The sequence below is a fragment of the Lagenorhynchus albirostris genome, chromosome 7 (genome assembly GCF_949774975.1).
Source record: "Lagenorhynchus albirostris chromosome 7, mLagAlb1.1, whole genome shotgun sequence".
Taxonomy (NCBI): domain Eukaryota; kingdom Metazoa; phylum Chordata; class Mammalia; order Artiodactyla; family Delphinidae; genus Lagenorhynchus; species Lagenorhynchus albirostris.
Genome location: NC_083101.1, coordinates 6699663 through 6725629, shown reverse-complemented (window position 1 = coordinate 6725629; position 25967 = coordinate 6699663). Strand labels below are relative to the sequence as shown.

The 25967-nt window shown below is 53.6% G+C and overlaps 1 protein-coding gene across 1 annotated transcript in view; it reads left to right on the top strand.

Moving 5' to 3' along the window:
- Positions 1 to 23940, top strand: part of PRRX2 (paired related homeobox 2) — a 47343-nt gene extending 23403 nt beyond the window's left edge. The window contains exons 2-4 of the mRNA XM_060153289.1: positions 20499 to 20686; positions 21524 to 21702; positions 22695 to 23940. Of these exons, the coding sequence (XP_060009272.1) occupies positions 20499 to 20686; positions 21524 to 21702; positions 22695 to 22830 (503 nt within the window). The 3' untranslated portion in view covers positions 22831 to 23940. The remainder of the gene's footprint in view (positions 1 to 20498; positions 20687 to 21523; positions 21703 to 22694) is intronic.
- The last annotated feature ends 2027 nt before the right edge of the window (positions 23941 to 25967 follow it).

The window sequence follows — 25967 nt, the reverse complement described above, 5'->3', positions numbered from 1 at the left end:
TCCAGTGCCTGGGCATGTCCATAGAGGCCATTACAGAGCTTATTACCTTCGGTCTGGGAATTTTTTAAGTGTGGTTTTGTTCTAAAACCCAGGATTTCTGACAGCCCGAGTTAATAAGCCCCCCAAGTGAATTCAGAGGGTATGAATGGGAAAGTTCTGAACAGGACTCCTCCGCTGTAATATAAGCATCTCAGAAGCAGCCTCTTCTTCCGGTTTAAGGCTGAGTGTGGCACTTTCGATGTGGGCCCCTGTCTTTATAAAGTCCCCTCCGAGGAGGGGTAGGCTAAAACTTAACCTGGACCCAACACAGTACTTGCAATTTGCAGGTACACATGCTTAGCCCTTAGGGGCTAAAGGCTGTGGTTAAAATAAACAAAGAAAGAAAGAAAGTAACGAAAGAGAAAGAAAGAAAGAAAGAAGGAAAGAAAGGAAGGAAGGAAGGAAGGGAGGGAGGAAGAAAGGAAAGAAAGAAAGAAAGAAACAAGAAAGACAAAACCCACCTGGGCTCACCAACCCACTTTAGCTCCCTCAGACCAATAACCCTTTATTCTGGTATGCGGGCTGGTCCTAAAAATCATAGCCCCCTTTAGAAGGAGAACACGTCAGAGTCCGCCTGCCGATGCAGGGGACACGGGTTCGTGCCCCGGTCTGGGAAGATCCCACATGCCGCGGAGCGGCTGGCCCCGTGAGCCATGGCCGCTGAGCCTGCGCGTCCGGAGCCTGTGCTCCGCAGCGGGAGAGGCCACAATACTGAGAGGCCCGCGTACCGCAAAAAAAAAAAAAAAAAAAGAGTAGGCCTGGAGTTTACCCTCTAGATTCAGGGTTTGATGTGGGGTGCGATGGGGAATAAGCAGCCATCTTGGAACCTTTTGAAGGGAAAGCATCCACCCAGATTCCTGGGAGTCCCTTGGAAGCCTCACTGCCCCAAAGTGCCTGGGTCGGAGGACCTCAGCTAAGGGGACCAGGGGTGCAGATGAGGAGAGGTTCTCCGAGAAAAGGAGGGGAGGGGCGCCCCAGACGAAGGCGTGTGTTGCTGTCAGCTTTGGGAGGCCTTGGGTCCCAGGTGTGTGGATCTGCCTGGGGGCTGGAGTCCAACAGTGCAGCTGAACGCCAGCTCTGCTGTTGCCTTCTCGCTGTGCGATCTTGGGCGAGGGACCTCTGCAGCCTCAGTTTCCCCGAGTGTGAAATGGGAACCGGAGATGGTAGCAGCCATCGCATAGGGTACCTGTCGCATAGGGTTATTATGCGGAGACGCGCCGGGCAGTGCCCAGCCCAACCCTGAGCCAGTGGTACGCGCCGGGTAAACAGGAACTGCCTCTGTTACTAACTGGCGTTGGATTTCCTAGAACTTGGCTTCCCAGTTTGGGAAAGGCCAGTGCTAGCTCCAGCCCGGGACCTAGCGGAGCCTGGGGGAGGGGTGGGCTGGGGAAGGAGGCAGCTGGAAGGGGGAATGGAGGGTGGGCACTGCGCCCCCGCCTCCACCCGCCGCGCGCCCACCCCTCCGACCGCGCCCACCCTCCCGCGCGGGCGGCCGCCTCTCACTCGCGCTGAGCGGCTTGGCGGCGGCGGGCGCGGGCCGCGCGGGGCTGGGCGCGCCGATCTATTAACGTCTGTGTGTCTGGGCCGCGGGTCTGCGGCGAGGCAGGCGCCAGAGGCTCGCCTGGAACCAGATGTGCCGCGGCGCCGCTCTGGCCGCCACCGGCGCGGCGCGCTCGCACGCACGGGCTGGAGCGCACATGGCCAGGCGGGGCGGGCGGCGGCTGGCGCGCCGCGCCGGGCACCCCCGGGGTTCCGGGGCCGACCCCAGACCCGCGGGTGTGGAAAAGCGCCCACCCCCGCCCACTAGCCAGCGCCGACAGTGCCCCGCCAGTATGGGAAAGTGGCCCCGGCACGCTGGGCTCCCGCGGGTGGGGTCCCCCGAGGGCAGGATCCCTCTCGGGAAGCCCAGCCCCTCCACGCCCCCTACAAGGGCCGGGGACTCTTCCAGCCTCGCCCCCGAGTTTGTTTTCTTAAGTTTGTGTGTAAGATTTTTTAAAGTTCTGAGTCAGAGCTTCCCCTAAGATGAGGAGCTCGGGCCATACCGAGAAATGCCAAAATGGGGGGAGGGGAGCAGGAAATAGGGCAAAGGAAATGTAGGGGTTGGCGGCTTTTTAACGTCTGGGTTCGGAAGGGGGCTTTTCACCCACGGCGGGTGAAATACAAGGATTTCATTGAGGCCTGTCCCAGCTTGGCCCCAGATCTGCGTCAACCACAGGACGGTCCCCAGCCGTGGTTGCGGGGCAGCCGCTCGCCCCACCGCACGCCGCGGCAGCCTTGGGGTGCTCTGCTTTCCCCTCTGGGCCTCCTCCGGGGTCCTGTAAAGGGAGCAACGGGAGCTGGGCCCCCAGAGCTCCCCGGTCTCAGTGCCTGGGCTCCCAGCAGGAGAGGTTAGGAAGAAGGGGGGTGGGGGCATGGAAAGGGGACGGTTTGGTACCACTAGATGGAGGCGGAATTGAGAGCAGAAAGAAGGCAGAGGGCAGGGCGGTGCTGTCAGGCTGGGCCAGCCCTTTCTGGCTGCAGCGGAGGGGGCCTCACGCAGGGCCTTTGCGTTGGGGGCGGTTCCCTCGGTTTGCAGCTCTGCCCCGTGTTTTCTAGAAGAGTGTCTCATAGAAAACCTCTGAAGATTTGTGGAAAGACTGGGTTTTCCCAGCCCTGCCAGCCTTCCTTGTTCTGGAAATGAGGAGCTGAGATGCTGAGTGGGGGCAGAGGAGGTCAGCCTCGTAAACATCAGACACTGAAAGGCTAGTCCCCCCTAGGCGCCTGCGCCGTCCCCAGGGGCTCAGGATGGAGGGGGCGCAGCCCTGGGCGGCCAGAGCTCTGGCCCTTTGTCAGTGCCGCGATGGATGCGTCCTCTGACATCGCTGGCATCCCGTGGGGACCATCACCCGCCCTCTGGAGAAGGAAACTGAGGCCCAGAGAGGAGCAGTGACAGGCTCGAGGTCACAGGGCTGGCAAGTGGAGGAGGTGGGATTCCAACCCAGGCTGTTGGGCTCTGGAGACAAAACTGGGCTTGGGATCAAATTGCCTCAGCGTTTGGGGGCTCAAGGAAGAGGGAGGGTGGTGGCCCCAGTTGGAGAGGGGATCAGGGTAGCCTGGCGCCTGCCCCTCCAGTCCAGTCCAGCCGTCCGTTTCCTTCCAAGCAGTCTCAGCGGTTATGGCTCCAGCCCAGGCTCCCCCCTCCCCCCCACCCCCCTCCCCGCACCGCCTCCCCCCCACCCCCTCCCCCCACCCGCCTCCCCCCACCCCTCCCCCCCCACCCCCCGCGGTAGAATGATGCCCCCATTCCTCTGGCCTTGAGCACCAGGCTGAAGCCTTTCCCTTCCAGAGGGGATTTCTCTGGCTCATGTTCTGACCCCTAAATTAAAAAAAAAAAAAAAGTAAATATATTTCTGCAGATAAGAGGGTCAGGGAAGTGGGAAAGCTCGTAACAGTTCACCCAGTCTATAGTGCGTGGAAGTCTTCACATGTTTGGATGGACAGAGAATTGAAATTACCTCCCCATTGGGACCCAAGTTCCGTTCAGTCAACCATATATGTATTTGTTCAGTATTTATTGAACACCTACTATGTGCCAGGCACTGATACTAAAGAGGCGAGTTCAGTCTGTGACTGTGGCAGGGCTTCCTGCCTGATCCAGCCCAGCTTCTCCAGAAGCATCCGTGAAGGACGGATTCCTCGGGCACGTTTGGGACAGCTCTGGGGAAAGAGTGTCCTACAAGCTGTTGTTTAGGAGCAAGGCTTCAGGGCATCCCTGGTCCTCTTAATAGTCAAGAGTGTCCGCTCCACAGATACAAACACGAGGTTTAGAGAGGTTAAGGAACTTGCCAGTAGGCAGCACAGCCACTATATGGCAAGTCTGGGACTCAAACCTAGACCCATCTGACTCCAAGTAAATGTACCAATGGCTAAGGTGGTTCGGCACTTACCGTGTCCCAGGCACTGTTTTAAGAACCTTACATATGGTACTTCATTTAATCCCCACAAAAACCCTATAAGGGAGATGTCATTAGCTCCATTTTCTAGATGGGAAAACAGAAGCACAGAAAAGGAGTAACTTTCTCAGGATCACACAGCAGTGACGCTGGGATATGAACCCGGGAAAGTTAACTCCGGAGTCTGGTTTGTAACACTGTGCTGGGTGAATCACCTTTTATGCTTTTGTTGGGGAGCCTGTTCTGACTGAGTTGGTGGCGAGAAAGAACCCAGAAAGTCCTGGCACAGGGGAGGGTGTGGCTGTAAGACCTTCCACTGAAGCAGCTGGGGTTTGGGTGGAGGTTAAGTGAGCAACCACCACACGCTCAGCCCTGGTCCATGCCACCCACAGCAAGAAACACTTTATCTGGACTGTCACATTGAATCTGCTCCGTGAAATGGTGAGGGAATACCGGTCACCCACATAATAGCTCATGTTACTTGAGCACTTACCAGGTGCCAGACATTGTCTAAGCACTTTAGGTACTGCCAGCCCCGTTTACAGTGAGGAAGCCCAGTCTCGGAAAGGTGAAGCCACTTGTCCAGAGAGCTCATGTAGCTGGTGTGTGGTGAAGCCAGGACTTGAATGCGGCTATTTCCAGGAGAGAGAGGCACAAATGAGCAGGTTATCCACTGCATAGCTCTAGGGGGCACCAGTCACACCGTAGTCTATAGGGATGCTGCCATGGAATTGTGCAGTGCACGACCTGCTCAACCAAACATGCTGTCCCTGGATGTGTCTGATCTTAATGGTGGCCTCTTAATGCCCCATCCAAAAAAGGAAATGATATTCATGCACACTGTAAGTGGACTCATGTGTGAACTGCATACATGTGGACATGGGTCCAAAAGTCTGCCAAAAATTTAATAGATATGCTGGCATGGTGGGATTTGGGGATGATTTTTCTCCTTTCAAATGTCCTTCAGTAAGTCAGACAGAGAAAAACAAATATCGTATAGTAACGCATATATGTGGAATCTAGAAAAATGGTACAGATGAACCGGTTTGCTGGGCAGAAATAGAGACGCAGTTGTAGAGGTCAAACGTATAGACACCAAGGGGGGAAAGTGGGGGTGGTGGTGGGATGAATTGGGCGATTGGGATTGACATGTATACACTAATATGTATAAAATGGATAACTAATAAGAACCTGCTTCTTAAAAAAATAATAAATAAAAGTTTTTAAAAGTCCTTCAGTGCTGGGCTTTGTTGTTCTTCCCCATCCTTTAAAAGGAAAAAGAAGAAGAAAAATTAGAATATCTAGAGCAGCTCTATCTGATACAACTTTCTGTAATGAGGAAAATACTCCCTATCTGTGCTTTTTGGTCTGGCAGCCACTGGCCACAGTGGCTGTTGAGTCCTTGAAGTGTGCCTGGTGTGACCAAGGAACGGGATTTATGTTTTTATTTCATTTTAATCAATGTAAATTGGACTTTAGACAGCTGCACGGACCAGTGTAGAGCTAGCGGGTGGATCGGCACTTTTCATGTCGAGTCATGACATCCTCTGTTTGCTGCACTGAAGCCTGTGGTTCCTAACCTTGCAGGTGAGGGAGACTGGGCTGCAGACCCTCAGCTGACCCTGGGCCTGCTGGATCGGAATCCCTGGAGATGGGATAGGAACGTCCCTTTTTTTAAATTTATTTAGTGGCCGCGCTGCGTGGGATGTAGCATCTTAGCTCCTGACCAGTGATCGAACCCGTGCCCCCTGCAGTGGAAGTATGGAGTACTAACCACCGGACCGCCAGGAAAGTCCCACAATGTCCCTTTTTAATGAGCTTCCCAGGGAGTCTTGAAGCAAAGGGTCAGTGGTCACCCTTTGAGAAATCTGGAAGATCTGGTATCAGCCCCTCCCCTGGAGGCCACTGGAGTGGTGAGGGGGCAGGGCAGGCTCCCAGAATCACAGGAGAGGCATTGGAAAAGCTGCCTTCAAACGTTAGCAAGGTGGCCCTGGGGAAGAGTCCCCTGTGCTGTCCCTCGCTTGGAGCGTAAACTGGGGGACCCACAGGGAAAGGGATTATGACTCACTGCAATAGAGAATTTTCTGGAGTCAGGGTTGACTGTCGTCTGAGGGTGTGACTGGAACCAGTTAGAGATGTCACAGATGGCTCTGTGCCCAAGCTCTGGGTGCACCCTGCCGGTGAGGCTGGTGGAGGCCGGGAACACAGACAGGCGCCCACCCGGCTGACACACAGCAGGGGATAGTCAGCCTTGAGGGCATCAGGGCCCATGAGCCTGTGGGGGGGGGGAGTGTGGGCAGAACACTCAGATTTGCTCAAGTAGAACAGAGGGGCCAGCTAAGCCACAGGAATTGGAGTGGTCTCTGCACCCAGCCACCAGCCCTCATCCTGACTCCCAGCAAGTGCTGGTTGTGGGCTGTGAGAGGTCCGGAGCTCTCAAGTGGAAGAAAGAAAACCCACAGTGGGTCCTTAGCAGCAACTTCATCCTGGTCTGGAAATGGTTAATGAGGGCAGCTTCCACTGCCAGATGCCAGCCACTTAGGGGACAGACAGACTGGACGTAAGCTCCCGCTTCATCACTGCCTGGCTGTGTGACCTGAGTCAGCTACTTCACCTCTCTGAACCTCACTGGCCCCGACTGAGAACAAGGCTTAGTAAGAGCGCCTTCTGCATTGGAGAAGGCAGGGCTTTGTAACCCAGTGCCAGGCACACAATAAAAGTTCAGTAAATGGAAGCCAAAAAAAAAGGGTGGGAAGTGGGGGTCCTGTCCTCACCACATGGCCGCACTGTGGTGAGCAGGGCAGCAGAAACACTCGAGGCAGCCTGGAGCTTCTCTGAGCTGAACCTCAAACTCACATCTTCCAGCGTGCCTGGAACTCAGATGGGTCATAAAAACCTGCGGTGATGCTTTAAAGGTCAGCCGCTCTGGGAGTTACAGCATCAGCCCAGAGCTGGGGTCAGGGGAGGTCCCGCCAACCTCGGAAGAGGGGCCGATGGGCACTGCCTTTATCTCAGCTGCTATCTGTGGGGAGCTGTGCAAGGGACCCCAAGGTGAAACAGGGGCAAAGGGACAGGTTCTCCTGGGGCACAAAAGCTGACTTTTTAGCGTGGCGGTCTGTGCACACGATTCAGAAAGTCTGTCAACCACACCCCCCCAACAAAGTTACATGCAAACTTCTGTGTGCACCTGTGTTTTTCTGGGGAAGGGTCCATAGCATTCCTCAGATTCCTCAAGGTGTTCATGACTGAAATGGAGGGAGAACCAATGAGCCACGGCCTAGGTTTCATTTTGGAAAACTAATAGTGAGGGGACTTCCCTGGCGGTCCAGTGGTTAAGACTCCACACTTCCACTGCAAGGGGCACGGGCTTGATCCCTGGTCGGGGAGCTAAGATCCTGCATGCCGTGCTGCGCGGCCACAAAAAAAAAAGAAAGAAAAGTAATAGGGTAGTGGGCATCTGTGTGGCCCACCGCGTTTAGCATGTTCTTGGGAAAGCCCTGGACTGTTCCATTCTCTGTGTCAGCTTGAGAAGGAGGCATAGATACTGTACTTGCCCCAGTGCACAGATGGTGAAACCGAGGGCCCAAGAAGGGAACTCTCTTAACTGAGGACACACAGGGTAATGTTTTCCTCAAGCTCAGGTGCTCAGGGGAGACAACCATCGGCTCTCTTGCTGGGCTGCTGGTTTGCCCCGCCCCCTGCCAACCGTGCCCAATTCCTGGGTCAGGGAGGCGCTCCTGCACGCCCCTCCCCAGGGAACCCAGAAACAGAGAGAGAGCAGGAAGGAGAAAAATGTGTGTTCTCAAGGGGTTGGACGTCAGTGGACAGAACTTGGGGTCCCACTGCCTTGCTGGGAGCCCTTGGCTAAGCCGCTGCCCCTCCTCATGGCTCAGTTTCCCCATCGGCAAAAATGAGGGGCTTTGGGGACTTCCCTGGTGGTCCAGTGGTTAAGACTCTGCACTTCCACTGCAGGGGGCACGGCTCGATCCTTGGTTGGGGAAGTAAGATCCCCACATGCCACGCAGCGTGGCCAAAAAAAAAAATAATAATAATAAAAAAATTTTTTTTCTAAGTGAGGGTCTTTGACAGATAATCTGTAAGGATCCTTCAGGACTGAGTCCTGGGAAGACAAGCGTAAGAGGCTTGAGATCCCCAGAGCCATCTGCAGCTTTGTTTCAGAACCAAGCCACACGAAATCGGACCTTCTCTGCGCCCAACCCCCAGCCCTCACCCTGACTCCCAGCAGGTGCTGGCGGTGGGCTTGGAGAGGCCCAGGAGCTCAGAGCTGGGAGAGGAAACCCCACACTGAGCCCTGAGCAGCAACTTCCCCCTGGTCTGGAAATGGTTAATGAACTTTCCTCCAGATACCAGCCCCTTATTAAAATGTAGGTTTTACAATAATTCTGGCATTTGGCCACCAACCTTAGATTAAAACCAGACGGGACAGACGCTAGCCCCCTTCTTAGGCCAGATTTTAAGCAAAGGGCTGCTCTTCCTCCAGATTGGTTCCCGGGCTCCCAATCCCCTGTACCCCCATTCCAGCCCTGTGCCCCCACATTCTGGAGCTCGGTTTGGGGGTGTCGGGAACAGAGAAGACAGGGCTGACCACAGATGTGAACTTCTGGGTCCTGGAATGCTGAGGTGGGAGGTGATCAGGCCCCGGACCCAGAGGTTTTGGGGGCAGCAGGGGAGGTTCCAGGGACCCCAGAGCCTTTGAGATGGTCAGGGGTATCTGGCTTTGGACCTCCCACCCTTCTCTGTGCCTAAGAATAGGACACACATGTTCTCTGCCTGGTAGCTTCATCCCTTTTTCCCTACTTGGGCCCAATGATCACATTTTTCAAAGGCTCCTGGGTCTCTGAAGAAGTTTTGGCCTCATGCATCCCCTGGTGGCGGCCCCCACGTGGAGATATTCTGTCCAGAGAACCGCCCCCGCCTTGTGGCAGCCGTCTTACTGAGCATTTCCCCAAAGACCCTGACCCAGAGTGGCTTTGGGGCTTCCCAGGCAGCACTGAGCCACTCTCTGGGCCTTAGAGACTCTGTCCTCCCCACTCCCGGTCACATCCCCACCAAGCATTCCCGGGATCTCCTTTCCTTGCTATTCTCAGCCAATCCCAGTATTTCTCTCTACCCCCTCCCTTCTTTTTCTGTGTTCTTCTTGTATGACGACTTTATTGAGACTTAATTCACATCACATACAATTCACCCATTTAAAGCGTACAGTTCACCCATTTAAAGCGTACAATCCAGTGATTTCTAGTCTGTTCAGTCGTACGACCATCACCACAATCGATTTTAGAACATTTTCATCCCCCCAGAAGTAAACCCTGCACCCTTTAGTGCTCGCCCCCTCACCCCACCCCCATCACCCTCCCCCGGTCCCTGGCAACCACGAATCTACTTTCTGTCTCTATAGATTTGCCTATTCCGGACAGTTCATATGAGTGGAATTGCACATTAGGTGCCCTTTTGTCCGTGGCACCGTCTTCTTTCACTCGGCGTAATGTTTTCAGGGTTCATCCATGGTGTGGCATGGATTAGGACTTCGTTCCTGTTGACAGTCGAATAATATTCCATTGTACGGATATTTGGGGTACCCACTCATCAGCTGATGGGCATTTGGGTTGTTTCGACTTCTGGGCTCTTATGAGTATTGCTGCTATGAGCATTCATTTGTATCCAAGTGTTCGTGTGGACATATGTTTTCATTTCTCTTGAGTATACAGCTGGGAGTGGAATTGCTGGGTCATATGCTAACTCTATTTTTAACATTTTGAGGAACTGCCAGGCTGTTTTCCAAAGTGGCTGCATCACTTTTCATTCCTATCAGCAGTGCCTGGGGGTTCTGATTTCTCCACATTCTTTCCACCACTTGTTATTATTTGCCTTTTGGTTCTAGACATCCTAGTAGGTGTGAAGTTGTATCTCACAGTGATTTTGCTTTGCATCTCCCTGATGGCTAATATTGTTGAGCATCTTTTCATGTGCTTATTGGTCATTTGTATATCTTCTTTGGAGAAATGTCTATTCAGATCATTTGCTCATTTTTAAATTGGACTATTTGTCTTTTTATTGTTGAGTTACAAGAGTTCTTGATATTTTCTAAATACAAGTCTCTTATCAAATATATGATTTGTAAATAGGTTTCCCATTCTGTGGGCTGTCTTTTTACTTTCTTGATGGTGTTCACAAAAGTTTTAGATTTGAAGAAGTCCGATTTCTCTTTTTTTTGTTGTTTAATTGCTTGTGCTTTTTCTGTCATGTCTAAGAAACCATTGTCTGGCCCTTCTGAGGGCAAGGGGAACTGGCTTTGGAAGTTGAGACTTTCATCCTTTTTTTGGAATGAGGGCTTCCTTCATCTATATAGTCATTCATTCAGAAATATTTCTGAAAACAAACTACTTGCCCAGTCCTGGGGATACAGCAGTGACAAGGCAAACCCAGCCCCCACCTTCCTAGAGCTTAGAATGGAATGGAAGAGACAAGCATGAAGCAGAAAACCAAAACAGAAGAATGACTTAATTACAGATGTACTGGGGAGGGAGGAGGGCCCGGGAGCCTGTAACAAGGAGATCTGTCCTGGTCTGAGGGCTGGGAAAGACCCCTCCAGGACAGGGCATTTAGTCTGAGATTAAAGGCCGGGAAACATTAGCCAGGCAAAAGGGGTGCAGTGCTCTAGGCCAGGAACAGCATGTGCAAAGGCCCTGAGGTGGCAGGAACTCTTGCTCTCCAGTAAGGCAAATCACCTTGGCGCACTGGCCCCTCCACTGAGGTCTCTTGGGGGGGTCCAGTGGCCTGAGGGAAGTGTGTGCAGCATGCCACGTCCTTAGTGCGTGTACGGAAGAGGTTCTAGACCCCAGAGAGACCCAGATGCATTGCGGCTCCCTCCAGGACCCTGCTGAGGATTCGAGAGGACATGCAGGGGCCTCCCCCGGCCTCCTCCAGACTCCAGGGTTAGCCCAAGCCTGCAGAGGCCTCCTCATACCCATACTGGTTACTGGCCTCGGGCTGGGAAGGGGTGGGGGGCACAGCAGTCCCAGGCTGAGGTGGCCCGTGACCCTGGGTTCTTACGTGCTGTCTGAGGCCTGTGAGATCATGGGGACATGGATAGGGCCCCAGGGGACCCTCTCTGACTCCCTGGGCCCCGCTGTGTCTTCCTTCCTCACCTTCCTTCCTGAGATATTTTCTCCTTCTCTAGACTGGTAGCTATAAAAATGTATCAGCACCTTGGGTTTTTGTTCAAAATGAGTGAGATGAAACATCCTTGGAGGGGCAGCTGGACAGTGGGTGTTGGTGGCTGACTCCCCTCCCCCACTGCCCCAAGCCCCTCCCTCCTACCCTGTGACACATGCTGTCATGACTCAGCCCTGGCCAGGTCTCTATGGCTCCATAAGGAAGAACCTGGACCCTGGAGACAGGCCGGGACCGGGGCAGCCTCTGAAGTCTTCCCACGCTCTTTCAGGCCTCCTCATTTGTCTGTTCATCTCTTCATTCATTCACTCACTCAACACTCAACAAATATTTGTGGAGAGTTTGCCCTGGGCCAGGCCCTGTGACAGGTCCCAGAGAGACAGAAAACAGTAAGTTCCAGTCCCTGCCAGACAAATGACCCTACACATACGCTGCAACGTGACAGAGCTATGATGGGGGGTCTGGGATGGCTTCCTGGAGGAAGCGGCATTCTGCTGAGACCTGAAGGTGAGCTAGGGAGGCAGAGAGAAGTCGCAAGCCCACGAGCGGAGCGGGCAGAGGTCCTCAGGGGAGAGGATGTGCATGTCCAATGTAAATCCTGACCTCAGGGAGGCTGCGAACCTGGGACAGCAGCTCTGAGACCACCCCAGCCCCCCTGACCTGCCACTGCCCACCCAGGGGGCCTGAGGGGCCCCATCCAGTGGACAGAGCCCAAAAACCCTCAAGACAAAGACCCCATCCTTCTGTCATGTTCACCATCAGTTTGTCCAGGGCTGGGCTGGAGGCTGGGGCTATCTCCTCCCTCGGTTCTCTCTGCCAAGTGGGGAGAGAAGAAAGGACCTGGGGTTGGCAGGGGGAGGATTCTTACTCGCTGTGTGACCCTGGGTAGGTCCTAGCCCCTCTCTGGGCCTCTCTCCCTCTTCTCCTCTGTGAGGCAGAGGCATCCCTGCCGCCCATCTTGAGGTTGCTGGGGGCCTCCAGGGAGGTGATACTGGGAAGTCCACCTGTGTGATCTCACCCCGCTTTGTGCCTTAGCCCTGGTCCCTGAGTGTCCTGGACTGAGGCCGGCCTGTCCAAACATGAAAGCAGCTCTTAGCTCCTTGTTTGAGTTTCTGGCCGGGGCGGAGTTGGCCTCCTGGGGAAGCTCCCCGGAAGCCCAGGCACCCTTCTCCAGATGGCTGCAGGCTCCATGCTGCTTCTCCTTCCTCCTCCCTTCTGTCCAGCCTTCCTTTCTTCCTTCCAATGTGGGTGACGCACTTGGTGCCAGGTGTGACTCTGGCTCTGCCCTCACAGGTCTCACATGCCCCACCCCCTCGACGCTACCCGACCCTGCATGCTGTTGACAGACCCCTGCCCTGTGTCCAGCACCGACCCCAGCTCTAGAGATGCTCCTGTTGCCTTAAGCCCCCCTCTTCTTGGCTGACCCATTCACCCTAAGCCCCTGGAGAGACCCCCAGGATCTCGCTGCATGAAGACCTGGGGGCACTCTTAGGGCCGGCCGCCCATGCCAAACTGGTTAAAAGCCTGGGCTCTGTGCCAATCCGCAGGTTTAAGTCCCAGCTCCAGCCTTGACTGGCCACATGGATTTGGCAGGTTGCTTAACCCCGTGCCTCAGTTTCCTCGTCTGTAAAATCAGGCTAGGAGCACGCAGGTCTGACGGTTGTGAGGGTTCGATGAGGTGGTTCCTGTTATTTCCATTTCTCAGCGCAATTCCTGAGGCTGGGACAGAATAAAGCCTTCATCCACCGCCACGCCGCTGGTGCGCCAGGGCCAACCTCAGGTCCTAAACCAGGACCCCGGCTCCTTTACCGCCTGTGCTGCCTCTCACTTCCTATCTGAGGAGGTGAGATTCTCCCCCAAGTCTCTCCTGGTGGCATGTGAGCCAGGGATGCTGCCTCGCAGAAGCTAGGGACACCGTTTCCAGAATTCCTGTCGGAGCCCTTCTCCCAGGGGTCTTTCAAAGGAACCCAAGTCTCTACCAAGAGACCCGGGTGTTTGGGGAGGGGGGCAGCCTCTCTGTGCCCCCCACCTCCACTTCCTTCCTCAGACTTTTCTGGCTGTAAATATTTCTGCAGCTTCGAAGCTCCTTTGACCAAGGCCCAGTGTTAATTTGTTAAATCCATGTCAAGGTCCTGGGGACGCGTTGTTTATTTTTGTGAACGTGTTGGCAGAGATCACATTTGGGGTGGGGGGAGGCTGCTTATTCGGTCAGAATAAATGCTAATTAATAAAAGTTATTTATTTGGGTTGGAGCTTGCCGTGGCCCCAGGGTCAGGCACAAACTTGACTATTTGAAGCAAAAACAAACAGAGAGTGTCTCTCAACAGCTCGAGAAAGGCAGAAACGAAGAGGCCGGATTTATTTGTCTTAGGAAGAATTTGCAGTTAATTCCCTCCAGACTATTTAGACCCTTAAATTACACAGAATAAGAAAAACCATGGGTGCAGGAGAGGGAGCCAGGAACACTTGATCATTTGGCCGAGAGCAGAGTTTTTAAATGTCTTTGGCCTGAAGTCAGCCAAGTAAATTGTATGTGTGAAATAATTTAATGGCAGAAAACTGTGCGCCAGTCACTTCTTTTTCACTGTAATGTAATAAGGGAGAGAGCATGGCTGGCCTCCCCTACGTGAGGCTGTTTTGCTCTTCCCTGATCCCCGCTCCTCACAATAGCCCCTAAACAGCCCACGTAAATGGAGGTGGTTTCGGGCTTTATTTTCAATCCCAGAGGAAAGCAGAAATTTTACGGAACAAAAGGAAACAGCCCTGACTTGGATGGAGCTGGCCCCAGTACTCGCCGGCCTGAGGCTTCAAGAGTATTTATTTTCCAAATGCTTTAAGCTCAAGCGTGGAACCCCCAGAGGACACACGCCTACCACCATCCACTTCTCAGGGGGTGATTCGGGAACTCATGGTAACGAGCATCCAGCACATCTCCTGGGAAGCAGAGTCCAGCCCGAGAGCCCTGGCTGAGTCCAAAGCTGTGGGTTCGAGTCCTGAGTCACCTCCAAGACGCTGCGTGAACCTTCCTGAACCTCGGCTGCCTCTCCCCAGCCTCTGCCCACAGCAGGGACTGGAACCATCTTTCTACCGTGGGCGGGGCCGAGGGAGAAAGATCTTTGTCTTCAGGCGGGAAGAGGGTTGCACACAAGGAAGAATGCCAAGAGCAGCGAACATATATCAAGCGATTACTGTGCTCTTGGCACTGAGTTAAATTCAGCTCCTCCAGGAACTTTGTGTGACCTTGGGCAAGCTGCTGTCCCTCAGGGCTCCCAGAGGTGAGGTCTTCCTCCCGGGGGCTATAGGAAGGACACTCGGGGGCATTTCCGCACCAGTGAGATGACATGATCCATGGTGTCTCCCAGAGCTGGGGCGGAGAGTGTGACAGACCCCCGCATCACCTTCCCTGGGAACCGCGGGAGGCGGCCCCCTCGGAGACAGGCTCACAACCCGGGCCGCCTGAGCCTTCCCACAGACACGGACTCCAGTCCCCGCTGTGTGATCTTGGGTGAACCTCTCAGAGCCTCAGTTTCCCAGTGTGTGAAATGGGCCAGTGCCTCATAGGGCAGATGCCAGGATCCAGTGGATGGAAGCAGACAGAGCGCTTGGCATCCCTCCTGCCCAAACCAACTTTTTCTTTTTTTTTTTTTGCGGTATGCGGGCCTCTCCCGTTGCGGAGCACAGGCTCCGCACGCGCAGGCTCAGCGGCCATGGCTCACGGGCCCAGCCGCTCCGCGGCACGTGGGATCTTCCCGGACCGGGGCACGAACCCGTGTCCCCTGCATCGGCAGGCGGACTCTCAACCACTGCGCCACCAGGGAAGCCCTTTTTTTTTTTTTTTAAGATTTAATTTTAATTTTTGGCTGCATTGGGTCTTCATTGCTGCGCATGGGCCTTCTCTAGTCGAGCGGGGGCGTCTCCTGTTGCAGAGCAACAGGCTCCAGGCGTGTGGGCTCAGTAGTTGTGGCACGCAGGCTCAGCAGTTGTGGCACGCAGCCTATAGAGCGCAGGCTCAGGAGTTGTGGCGCGCGGTTCCAGTTTCTCCGTGGCATGTGGGATCTTCCCGGACCAGGGATCAAACCCGTGTCCCCTGCGTTGGCAGGCAGACTCCTATCCACTGCGCCACCAGGGAAGCCCCCAAACCAACTTTTGTTGAGCGCATCCCATCATAGCTGCCTTGATGGGAACCCCCAGGGAGATGTGACTCCAGACCAGTGGAGACTAGCTGGTGTCAGGGGTGGGGAGAGTCTGGGGTTGTTGGGAGGGGTGTTAAGCGCCCTTGTGTGAGGGTTTCAGCTCCAAGGCACCACGCAGTTTGGCCAAAGAGCAGAGTTGTTTCTTCCGGCGCCCACTTGGAGGGGGCCGAGGCTGCAAAATGATTTTCATTTCAACACCCTCAGTTTTGAATTGCTAAATTTCCTGAAAAATTCTCCTTTTTTGGCTGAAATGCCTCCTGCGTTGGGTTTGTGCCCAAGAAGTGTTGCCTGAAGGGGGGCGGAAATCGGCTCGCGATGGCTGGTGTTCCAGAAGCTTCTGTCCGCTCTCAGGCTCTTGATCACACAGGTTTTCAGCGCTCAGCCCTTGTTATTTCAGTTTAAGGTTTCTTCCAGCTCGAGGGGGTGGGGAGCGGGGGGTGGAGAGACGTTCACTGGCACCAGACATTCTCATCCATCTTCACCTTTTCTTGGAGGAAAGGGGTGAGGAGTGAAGACTGAAGCGGGTCCAGGAGAAGAGGCCAGCTCGCCCGGGGCCGCTCCGTGTCCCCTGCCATTGCCTACCCCACCCCCAGATGTGTCCCACGTTTGCAGTACTTCCCAAAGGGGAAACGTACTGGCCCTCCCTCCAAACCAGGGCCTCTCTCTCTCTCAGCACTATGGACACGGTGAACCAGAGAATTCCCTGACGCGGGGCCTTCCTTGTGCATCGAAGTGTACTCAGCAGTATCCCCAGCCTCTGCTTCGATCCTAGGAGCGCCCCCTCTCCCAGTCCATCAGAAACGTCTCCAGACATTGCCAGATGTCCCCTGGAGGCTCCATTGCCCTCTGTTGAGAACCACTGGTCCAAACCCAGTAAGGTCATCTTTTTCCGGGCATCCTGCCTGATTCCTGCCTGACAACCCCCCACCCTACCCCCGATGCAATTGCTTACCAGGCTCATGGAACAAGTTAGCCTCCGATCAAATCAGCCGGTTGCTCAAGAGTCAGTAAACCCTGCTAACCTGGGAGCTCATTCAAAAGCCAGGATTGAGTGGTATCCGTGGCTGGGCCTGGAATGTTCCAGATGCTCAGCTGAACAACTTCTCAGCATCGTGTGAAGAACATAGCACGTATAAAGGGAATGTGTAACTGGGGAAGCAAAAATACAAGGCGTGGCCCCAAATGCAAAAGGTTCACAATGCATCCTGTTGGCCCAACTGTGGGCAAAACTGACCTTCCTGTCCACCGCTGCTGGGAAGCGTTATGGGGCATTTGGCCACATGTAGCATTTTACTCACTGGCCAAGCAATCCCACTTCTAGGAATGTGTCCCAAATATTCACTGGCAAAAATAGAAAATCATGTTTGCACGAGGTTATTAATTGTGGCATTCTTTAATTGCAAAAGATTGGAAACACACTACGTGCCCATCCACAGGGCTCTGGTTTTAGTTGACTAAACCACGGTACATTCGCACAACCGAGTGATGCAGAGCTGTGAGAAGGTACATGCAGGACTTCTCTGCACTGGATGGAGGAATCCCTGGGATATATTGCTCAGTGGGAAAAAAGGGAGATACACAACAGTACATGGTCTGCTATCTTTCGATAGAAGAGGGGGAGAAAATATTATACTTGAAAAAAATATTTGCAAAAAGCAATGCTGGGGACTTCCCTCATGGTCCAGTGAGTAAGACTCCACGCTCCCAATGCTGGGGGCCTGGGTTCGATCCCTGCTCTGGGAGCTAGACCCCGCATGCATGCCACAGCTAAGAGTCCACATGCTGCAACCTAGAAGTCCACATGCCATAACCAAAGATCCCGCATGCAGCAGCTAAGACCCGGCACAGCCAATATGAATAATAAATAAATAAATAAATAATATATATATTTTTCTAAAAAGCAATGCTGGAAGGATAGAGCAAAGGCTAATTTAAAAATTGTTCTGATATGCGGAGGGAGAGAACAAGAGGGAAAATATAATATGGAAATTAATGCAAATTAAGAGGGCTGGGTTTGTTGGGCCAGGTGGAGTGATCTCTGGAGCAAATTAAATAGGAAGAGGCAAGCTTCAGTTTGGGGACTTCCCTGGTGGTCCAGCGGGTAAGAATGCAAGCTCCCAATGCAGGGGGCCTGGGTTCAATCCCTGGTCGGGGAACTAGATCCCGCATGCACGCAGCAACTAAGACCTGGTGCAGCCTAAATAAATAAATATTAAAAAAAGAGAGCGAGAGAGAGAGAGAGACAAGTTGCAGCACCAATGTGTTCAGCGTGATCTCATGCTTGTAAATTTTTTTAAATACACATTTGTAACTTTGTAAATCTTGGGGAGCAGAGTCGGGAGAAGGGAGTAGTTTGTTTTATTTTGTGCCTTTCTGTGTTGCTTGAATCTGTTACTGCGACAAGCAGTGACATTATTTGGTTATTAAAATATACTTTTTTTTTCCTTACATGAAATCTCCAGATTTTTAAAAAATTAAATTTAATATTTATTTATGTTTCTCTCTTACTTTTGAGGTAAAGTGTGCATACAATAGTGTAGAAATCTTAAGTGGACCCTTCACTGAGGGTTTTTTTCCTTCTTTTTTTTTGTTTTCTTTTTTTTTTATACAGCAGGTTCTTATTAGTTATCTATTTTATACATATTAGTGTATATATGTCAATCCCAATTTCCCAATTCATCCCGCCACCCCCACCCCACTTTCCCCCCTTGGTGTCCATATGTTTGTTCTCTACATCTGTGTCTCTATTTCTGCCCTGCAAACCGGTTCATCTGTAACATTTTTCTAGGTTCCACATATATGTGTTAATATACAATACTTGTTTTTCTCTTTCTGACTTACTTTACTCTGTATGACAGTCTCTAGGTCCATCCACATCTCTACAAGTGGCCCAATTTAGTTCCTTTTTATGGCTGAGTAATATTCCATTGTATATATGTATCACATCTTCTTTATCCATTCGTCTGTCAGTGGACATTTAGGTTGCTTCCATCACCTGGATATTGTAAATAGTCCTGCAGTGAACATTGGGGTGTGTGTGTCTTTCTGAATTACGGTTTTCTCTGGGTATATGCCCAGAAGTGGGATTGCTGGGTCATATGGTAATTTTATTTTTAGTTTTTTAAGGAACCTCCATACTGTTCTCCATAGTGGCTGTATCAATTTACATTCCCACCAGCAGTGCAAGAGGGTTCCCTTTTCTCCACACCCTCTCCAGCCTTTGTTGTTTGTAGATTTTCTGATGATGCCCATTCTAACTGGTGTGAGGTGAGACCTCATTGTAGTTTTGATTTGCATTTCTCTAATCATTAATGATGTTGAGCATTCTTTCATGTGTTTGTTGGCAATCTGTATATCTTCTTTGGAGAGATGCCTATTTAGGTTTTCTGCCCATTTTTTGATTGTGTTGTTTGTTTTTTTAATATTGAGCTGCATGAGCTATTTATATATTTTGGAGATTAATCCTTTGTCCGTTGATTCATTTGCAAATATTTTCTCCCATTTGGAAACAACAAACAAGTCTTTTAGTCTTGTTTGTAGTTTCCTTTGCTTTGCAAAAGCTTTTAAATTTCATTAGGTCCCATTTGTTTATTTTTATTTTTATTTCCATTACTCTGGGAGGTGGATCAAAAAAGATCTTGCTGTGATTTATGTCAAAGAGTGTTCTTCCTATGTTTTCCTCTAAGAGTTTTATAGTGTCTGGTCTTACATTTAGGTCTTTAATCCATTTTGAGTTTATTTTTGTGTATGGTGTTAGGGAGTGTTCTAATTTCGTTCTTTTACACGTAGCTGTCCAGTTTTCCCATCACCACTTATTGAAGAGACTGTCGTTTCTCCATTGTATATCCTTGCCTCCTTTGTCATAGATTAGTTGACCATAGGTGCGTGGGTTTATCTCTGGGCTTTCTATCTTGTTCCATTGATCTATATTTCTGTTTTTGTGCCAGTACCATACTGTCTTGATTACTGTAGCTTTGTAGTATAGTCTGAAGTCAGGGAGTCTGATTCCTCCAGCTCCGTTTTTTTCCCTCAAGACTGCTTTGGCTATTCGGGGTCTATTGTGTCTCCGTACAAATTTTAAGGATCCAGATTTTTTAATGTTTGATTAAATATTCTTTTTTTTTTTTTGAAGTATAGTTGATTTACAATGTTGTGTTAATTTCTGGTGCACAGCAAAGTGATTCAGTTAAATATATATATTCTTTTTCATATTCTTTTCCATTATTCTTTATTACAAGATATTGAATATAGTTCCCCGTGCTATATAGTAAGACCTTGTTATTTATCCATAAAATATACATTTTTTAATTAAGGTACACCAGACCCTGAACCGGACAGGGTTGGTTCTAAGTGCTGGGTGAGTGCAGTGGAGGAGAGGGGATTCCATGTGGACTCAGGTGGTCAGGGAGGGCTCCCTGGAGGAGTGAACAATGAGCTGGACCCTGCAAGAGGAAGGGTCAGCAGTTCAGCCCTTGGGTAAAGTTGAAATGTGGAAATAAATAGTAGCTGAACATCCCCCCTCCCTTCTCCCTCTGTAAATGGGGCATGAAGAGCACCTGTCTATAGGATTCCTGTGAGCATCCGTTGACCTGTGGGTGCCTGCAGTGGACCCTTGGAACTGTGACTCTCACTGCTCTTTTTTAATATATTAATATAATTCAACAACAAATACCCGTGGAGGGTTTACCATGCCCCAGAGCCTGAGCTAGGAGCCGAGGACACGTAGATATCTCCAGCGGCCACGTCCCCCCCCACCCCACCAGGTCAGTTGTCCCTCATGGCGGTGGGTGCTTGTCCCCGGGCTCCACAGGATGGGGACCTGGCTGCTTCTGTTCACCATTATGTCCCCAGGGTCCTAACCCTGTGCCTGCCACCCAGTAGGTGCTCAGTAAATGTGTTGCAGAATGGATGGATGGATGGTTGGATGGATGAAGGAATGGATGAAGGAGTGAATTAAAGGGAGCTGCTCCTGTTCTCGGGCTGCACCATCCATCAGCAGAGGGAGACACAGGGAAAAGGCTTCAGAGCACGTCGCTGAGCTGGTGCCTGAGTCGTGATCATCTCGGCAGCTCCGGGCTGGGGGACCTGCGGGCACTCACTGCGCGCTGTCCGCCGCCCCGCTGACCCTCGGGCCCCTCCGCAGGTGAGTGTCCCAGCCCCGGGCGCGGCGGCGCCGCCAAGCGGAAGAAGAAGCAGCGGCGGAACCGCACCACGTTCAACAGCAGCCAGCTGCAGGCGCTGGAGCGCGTGTTCGAGCGCACGCACTACCCCGACGCCTTCGTGCGGGAGGAGCTAGCCCGGCGCGTCAACCTCAGCGAGGCGCGTGTCCAGGTGAGTGCTGCCCATCCGTGGGCCCCCCGGGGGAGCGTGCAGCCACCACTCACCCAGGGTTAAGGAGTTGCCAAGGTGAGGTGTTTAAGAGCAGGACCATCTGAGGCCAGGAGGGCTGAGGTTCAAATCCAAGCCCTGCCACTGACCAGCTGTGTGACCTTGAGCAAGTTACTCAGCCTCTCTGTGCCTTAGGTACCTCCCTGTAAAATGAGCATCACGTGGGTCTGTTTTATAGGATTCTTACGAGAATGAAAGAAGTTGATATCTTTGTAGCTTAGAGCAGTGCCTGGCACATGGGGTTTGGATAAATAAAAGTCGTTTTAAAGTGTTCAGTGCTGGGCTTCCCTGATGGTGCAGTGGTTGAGAGTCCGCCTGCCGATGCAGGGGACACGGGTTCGTGCCCCGGTCCGGGAAGATTCCACATGCCGCGGAGCGGCTGGGCCCGTGAGCCATGGCTCCTGAGCCTGTGCTCCGCAACGGGAGAGGTCACAACACTGAGAGGCCCGCAAACCGCAAAAAAAAAAAAAAAAAAAAAGTGTTCAGTGCTTGTTCCTTGCCAGCCCTGAGCTGAGTGCCCAGCATGCACCTCTCGCATTACAACCTCACAGCAGCTAAATGCTCATCTATTCATTCTTTCATTCATCCACTTGCACATTCTCCAACACATACTTACCCAGCGGCAGGCACCATTTATCACCCCCATTTTACAGATGAGAAAATTGAGGCTCAGAGAGGTGAAGCTGCCAGTGCAGGGTGGGTGGCAGAGCAGGCACATGCTGGGTGCAAAAGGACTTGGGTCCCCTCAGCAGCCCGCTCACCCCTCCTTCCCGCCCCCAGGTCTGGTTTCAGAACCGCCGGGCCAAGTTCCGCCGAAACGAGCGGGCCATGCTGGCCAACCGCTCAGCCTCGCTGCTCAAGTCCTACAGCCAGGAAGCCGCCATCGAGCAGCCCGTGGCTCCCCGGCCCACTGCCCTGAGCCCCGATTATCTCTCCTGGACGGCCTCGTCCCCCTACAGGTGAGAGCGGGAACCCTTTTGGGTCGGGAGGGCGCAAGCAACCAGGGGACCTCATGGGGTGTTTTAGGGCCCAGACTCCTTTGAGGATCTGAAGACAGCTGGGAAAGGTGCCCAGGTGCCCCGTGGACCTGGGGGACACCAAGGGGTGTGTGGGCAAGCGTGTGAGCGTGTGGAGGGGCGAGAAAATGAGGCCTGTTGGGAAGGAGTGGAGAACCCACATCGTCCTGAGGAAGCTGAAAACCTGCAGGTTCCTAGGCTGGCGCGAGCGCCCCAGCACCCTTCGGCAACCATCCCGGAGAGAGGCCGGGGGGCCGAGGGAGTGGTTCCCTGTCCCAGGGGCCTGGCTGGGCCCCAGAGTCAAAGTCTGGGGCAGTTTTGTCCCGGTCAAAGCTGGGGAAAGGTGGCAGGGCAGGAAGGGAGGGGAAGGAGGTGCTGGTGAGTTGGGTTTCTGCACCCCGCAACTCCAGGGAGTGCCATCCACCCCTGAGTCTGTGCGAGCAGCTCTGCTGGAGCCATGGTCTCGTGAGAGGCAAGAGCCGGTGGGTCGTGGGATCTGAGTCCTAGTGATGCCCACGCTAGCCTCACAGCTCTCACAGCTCCCCCCATGCCGTGCTCTTACCTGGGGCGGGAGAACCTCCAAGAGGCCTCCTTCCATACAGGTGTGCGTTCATCCCAGCCCCATCCTGCTGTGTGCCAGGCCCAGGGCAGGCGCTAGGGGTGAACAGGAGCTTCCGCTCTCAGGAAGCTCCTGGTCCAGCGAGGAAGGACCACAAGCCTACGGGGGCGGCTCCATGTCCCAGGGCTGACTGTGGGCACTTCTGCCTCTTCCCCCCAGTCTTGTAGCCCCAGGGGAAGGCTTCCCAGCCGAGTGAGCTGGGGAGGGGAGGCAGGAAGACCAGAGGCTGGGATCCAAGACTGGCCGCCAGAGGTGGCCAGCCCCCGGCGGTCTTCCAGCCACCGCAATATGTCCTTGTGTCTTATGTCACCCCCAGCACGGTGCCGCCATACAGCCCAGGAGGCTCAGGCCCTGCGACCCCGGGGGTCAACATGGCCAACAGCATCGCCAGCCTTCGTCTCAAGGCCAAGGAGTTCAGCCTGCATCATAGCCAGGTGCCCACGGTGAACTGACAGCCAGCCCCACCAGGCCCCCGCTGCCTCCCTGGCTGCCTCCCCGCTGCCTCCCTGGACAGGCTGGGTGGGCTCTCCTGGCCCCTCTCTTCAGCCTGGACTTCTGAGCCCAAGAGGCTGCTGAGATGCCCAGAGCCTGGCTCAGCCCTTCATCCACGGCCACTGGAGACTGCGGCCCCTGACCCTGGAGGTGCTGGGCTGGAAGGTTGGAGCAGCGGCTCACCAAGGACCTCACTTACTTTGTGTATTAAAGCCAAAAAGCTGTTGTCTTTAAGAAATAAAAAAAAAAATTTTAAGCCCCAAAAGATTGCGGGAGGGCGGACAAGGGCAGCAAACCAATGAAGGGACGGCCTTTTGGGGCCAGCTGCCCTCGTCTGTGTGCCTCTTTCTGCAGGAAGTCCTCCATCACCCTGTAGAGCCCCAGGGGTGGGGAGCCGGGTAGGAAGACAGAGACCTGCCCTGGAACCCCGGCACCCGGGTGTTTGGGAGAAACCCCGATGTGTGACCCTGGCCAGGACCCGAACCCTCTCTGTGCAGGGAGTGTCTCCCCTGCCCTATGGCAGGAGCAGAGGGTGTGTGGAGGCAGACGCTAAAATTAAATCCCTTGCTGCTGGGCATGCAGAAGCTGGGGGTCCCCTGGGCATTTGACTGTGGGGGACCCAGGCAGATGGCCCAGAATGTCGGGGTGCAGAGTGGAGGACCCAGGTGGGCTCACAGGACAGACAGGTGGTCCTAACAGACAGGGCCACCAGAGACCTTCCAAGTCCTCCAACCTACCGTTTCAGAGATGGTCACTGGGGGTGACAGAAGACACATGTGCCACCAGGCACTGACATCACTTATGAGGAGTGTGCAGAAAACTGTGGGGTGAGGGGAATGGTCTGAAGCCAGCCCTCTCCACCTGGCCCCGTGCCACACCTGCTGATGGGCGCACCCTCCAGGGAAGTTAAGAGATAATTTCTGGGAATTCCCTGGTGATCCATCCGGTGGTTAGGACTCGCTGTTTTCACTGCCAGGGCCCGGATTCCATCCCTGGTGGGGGAACTAAGGTCCCAAAAGCCATGCGGCCGGAAAAAATAAAATATAATAAAGTGATCATTTCTGCAACCAGCCCCCAGGAAGTAAGACAACACTTCCTGACCCCCAGAGGGCGCAAAGATGCTCGGCCCCTCCGGAGGGGCGGCCCTCACAGTGACACAGCCATCACACCTCTGGACTCCATGGATGGACCCCCGTTTCTCTAGTCTGTCCCGCCCACACCACATCAAAGCCCCCCCAAAGGGCCAGTGTCCCCCCCCACCAGCCACAGGCTGCATCTTCTAGGTGACCTTGAATAGGTCAAAGCCACGTGACAATCCTAACACGAGGAATGGTCCCCATTTTTGTTTTAGAAGGTGTAACTAACCCCTGAGTGAGGTGAGGACCCTCCCCATCTCCCCCAATTTACCCCCAGAGATTCTTCCCCATCCTCCATCGGGAATTCCACCATGAAAACACAGTTCTGGGCTTCCCTGGTGGTGCAGTGGTTAAGAATCCGCCCGCCAATGCAGGGGACACGGGTTTGAGCCCTGGTCCAGGAAGATCCCACATGCCGCGGAGCAACTAAGCCCGTGTGCCACAACTACTGAGCATGTGCTCTAGAGTCCGCGAGCCACAACTACTGAGCCCGTGTGCTGCAACTTCTGAAGCCCGCGCCCCGCAACAAGAGAAGCCACTTCAGTGAGAAGCCCGCGCACCGCAACGAAGAGTAGCCCCGGCTCGCCGCAACTAGAGAAAGCCCGCGCGCAGCAACGAAGACCCAATGCAGCCAATAAACAAATAAATAAGAAAACAAAACAAACAAAAAAGAAAACACGGTTCTTGTGGGGTGAGCTTTGTCCCCTTCAGATGGGCCAACAGGCCCTGGGGACCATCGCCGTGTGTCTTCCCTGTGGCTGGGCAGTTGGGACTCTGGTCCTTGGTGGGGGGGTGGGAAACGATGAGGTGAGGCACAGGCTCCAGCTGAAGGCGTGGGGAGGGGGCATTCTGCTGATATATGGAGCTGGCTCTGCCGGCCTGACTACGGCGGCCAGAGCAAAGGGTTGGCCTGTACCCTGTGCTGTGTGTGTGTATGGCGGGGGAAGGGGGAAGGTGGGTACAGCCAGAGCTGTGTTTTCTTGCTCAGTTTGGCCTCTGCCTTGGGTAAGTGATTTCTGGGCTTCTATTTGCCATTCATTCACTGAACAAATATTATGAAATACTATATGTGTGCAGGGCCCTACACTGGGCCCTGAGGAGAAAGCAGAGAATTGACACGGGGTCCCTGGCTTCAGAGGCCACACCAAGCCCAAGGAGCCCCAAACCTAGTCTAAGGCATCCAGGCAGGCTTCCTGGAGGAAGTGTCCTGGAAGGATGAAGAGTCCACCAGACAAAGAGGGGAGCGAGAACAGTGTTTCTGGCTAAGGGAACAGCATGTGTAAAGGCCCTGGGGTAGGCCAGAAGCTGCCTCTTTGGGCCAGTGGGGACAGTTCTGGGCCTGGATCTCCTGCAGGATGAAGATGGAGAGAAGCAGGGACAGCTCACGTGGGGCTTGTGTGGCCAGATCTAAAGTCTGGATGTCAGGACTTCCCTGGCGGTCCGGTGGTTGGGACTCTGTGCTTCCACTGCAGGGGACATGGGTTCTGTCCCTGGTCGGGGAACATGATTCCACATGCTGCATGGCACAGTCAAAAAAATTGTTTTTTTAATTAAAAAATAAAGTTTGGATGTCACCCTGGCGGTGAGGAGCCATGGAGGGGATTTGCTGGGTGGAGGGACCCGCCCCTTGGACCCTGTTGGAAGCAGAGAGACCCCTGCAGAGGCTGGGCTGGATGTCCAGGCAGGAGAAGTGGCAGCCTGGACCAGATGGGGACAGAGTGGGCAATCTGGGAGGTGTCCCAGACACAGCAGGGACAGGGGTTGATGACTAGGTGTTGGGCTGGGGAACGAGGGAGTGCCCAGGGGGCCAGGAATTGGCTGAAGCATGTGGATGCCTGGGAGGAAGAGACCCTGGCAGTAGGACCCACCTGGTAGAGGGGTCGGGAAGATGCTGGCCTGCCCTTCCACCCAGGCAAGCACTGGGGCCGTCCTGGTCTGAGCAGGGTCCTCCCTCCCAAGGA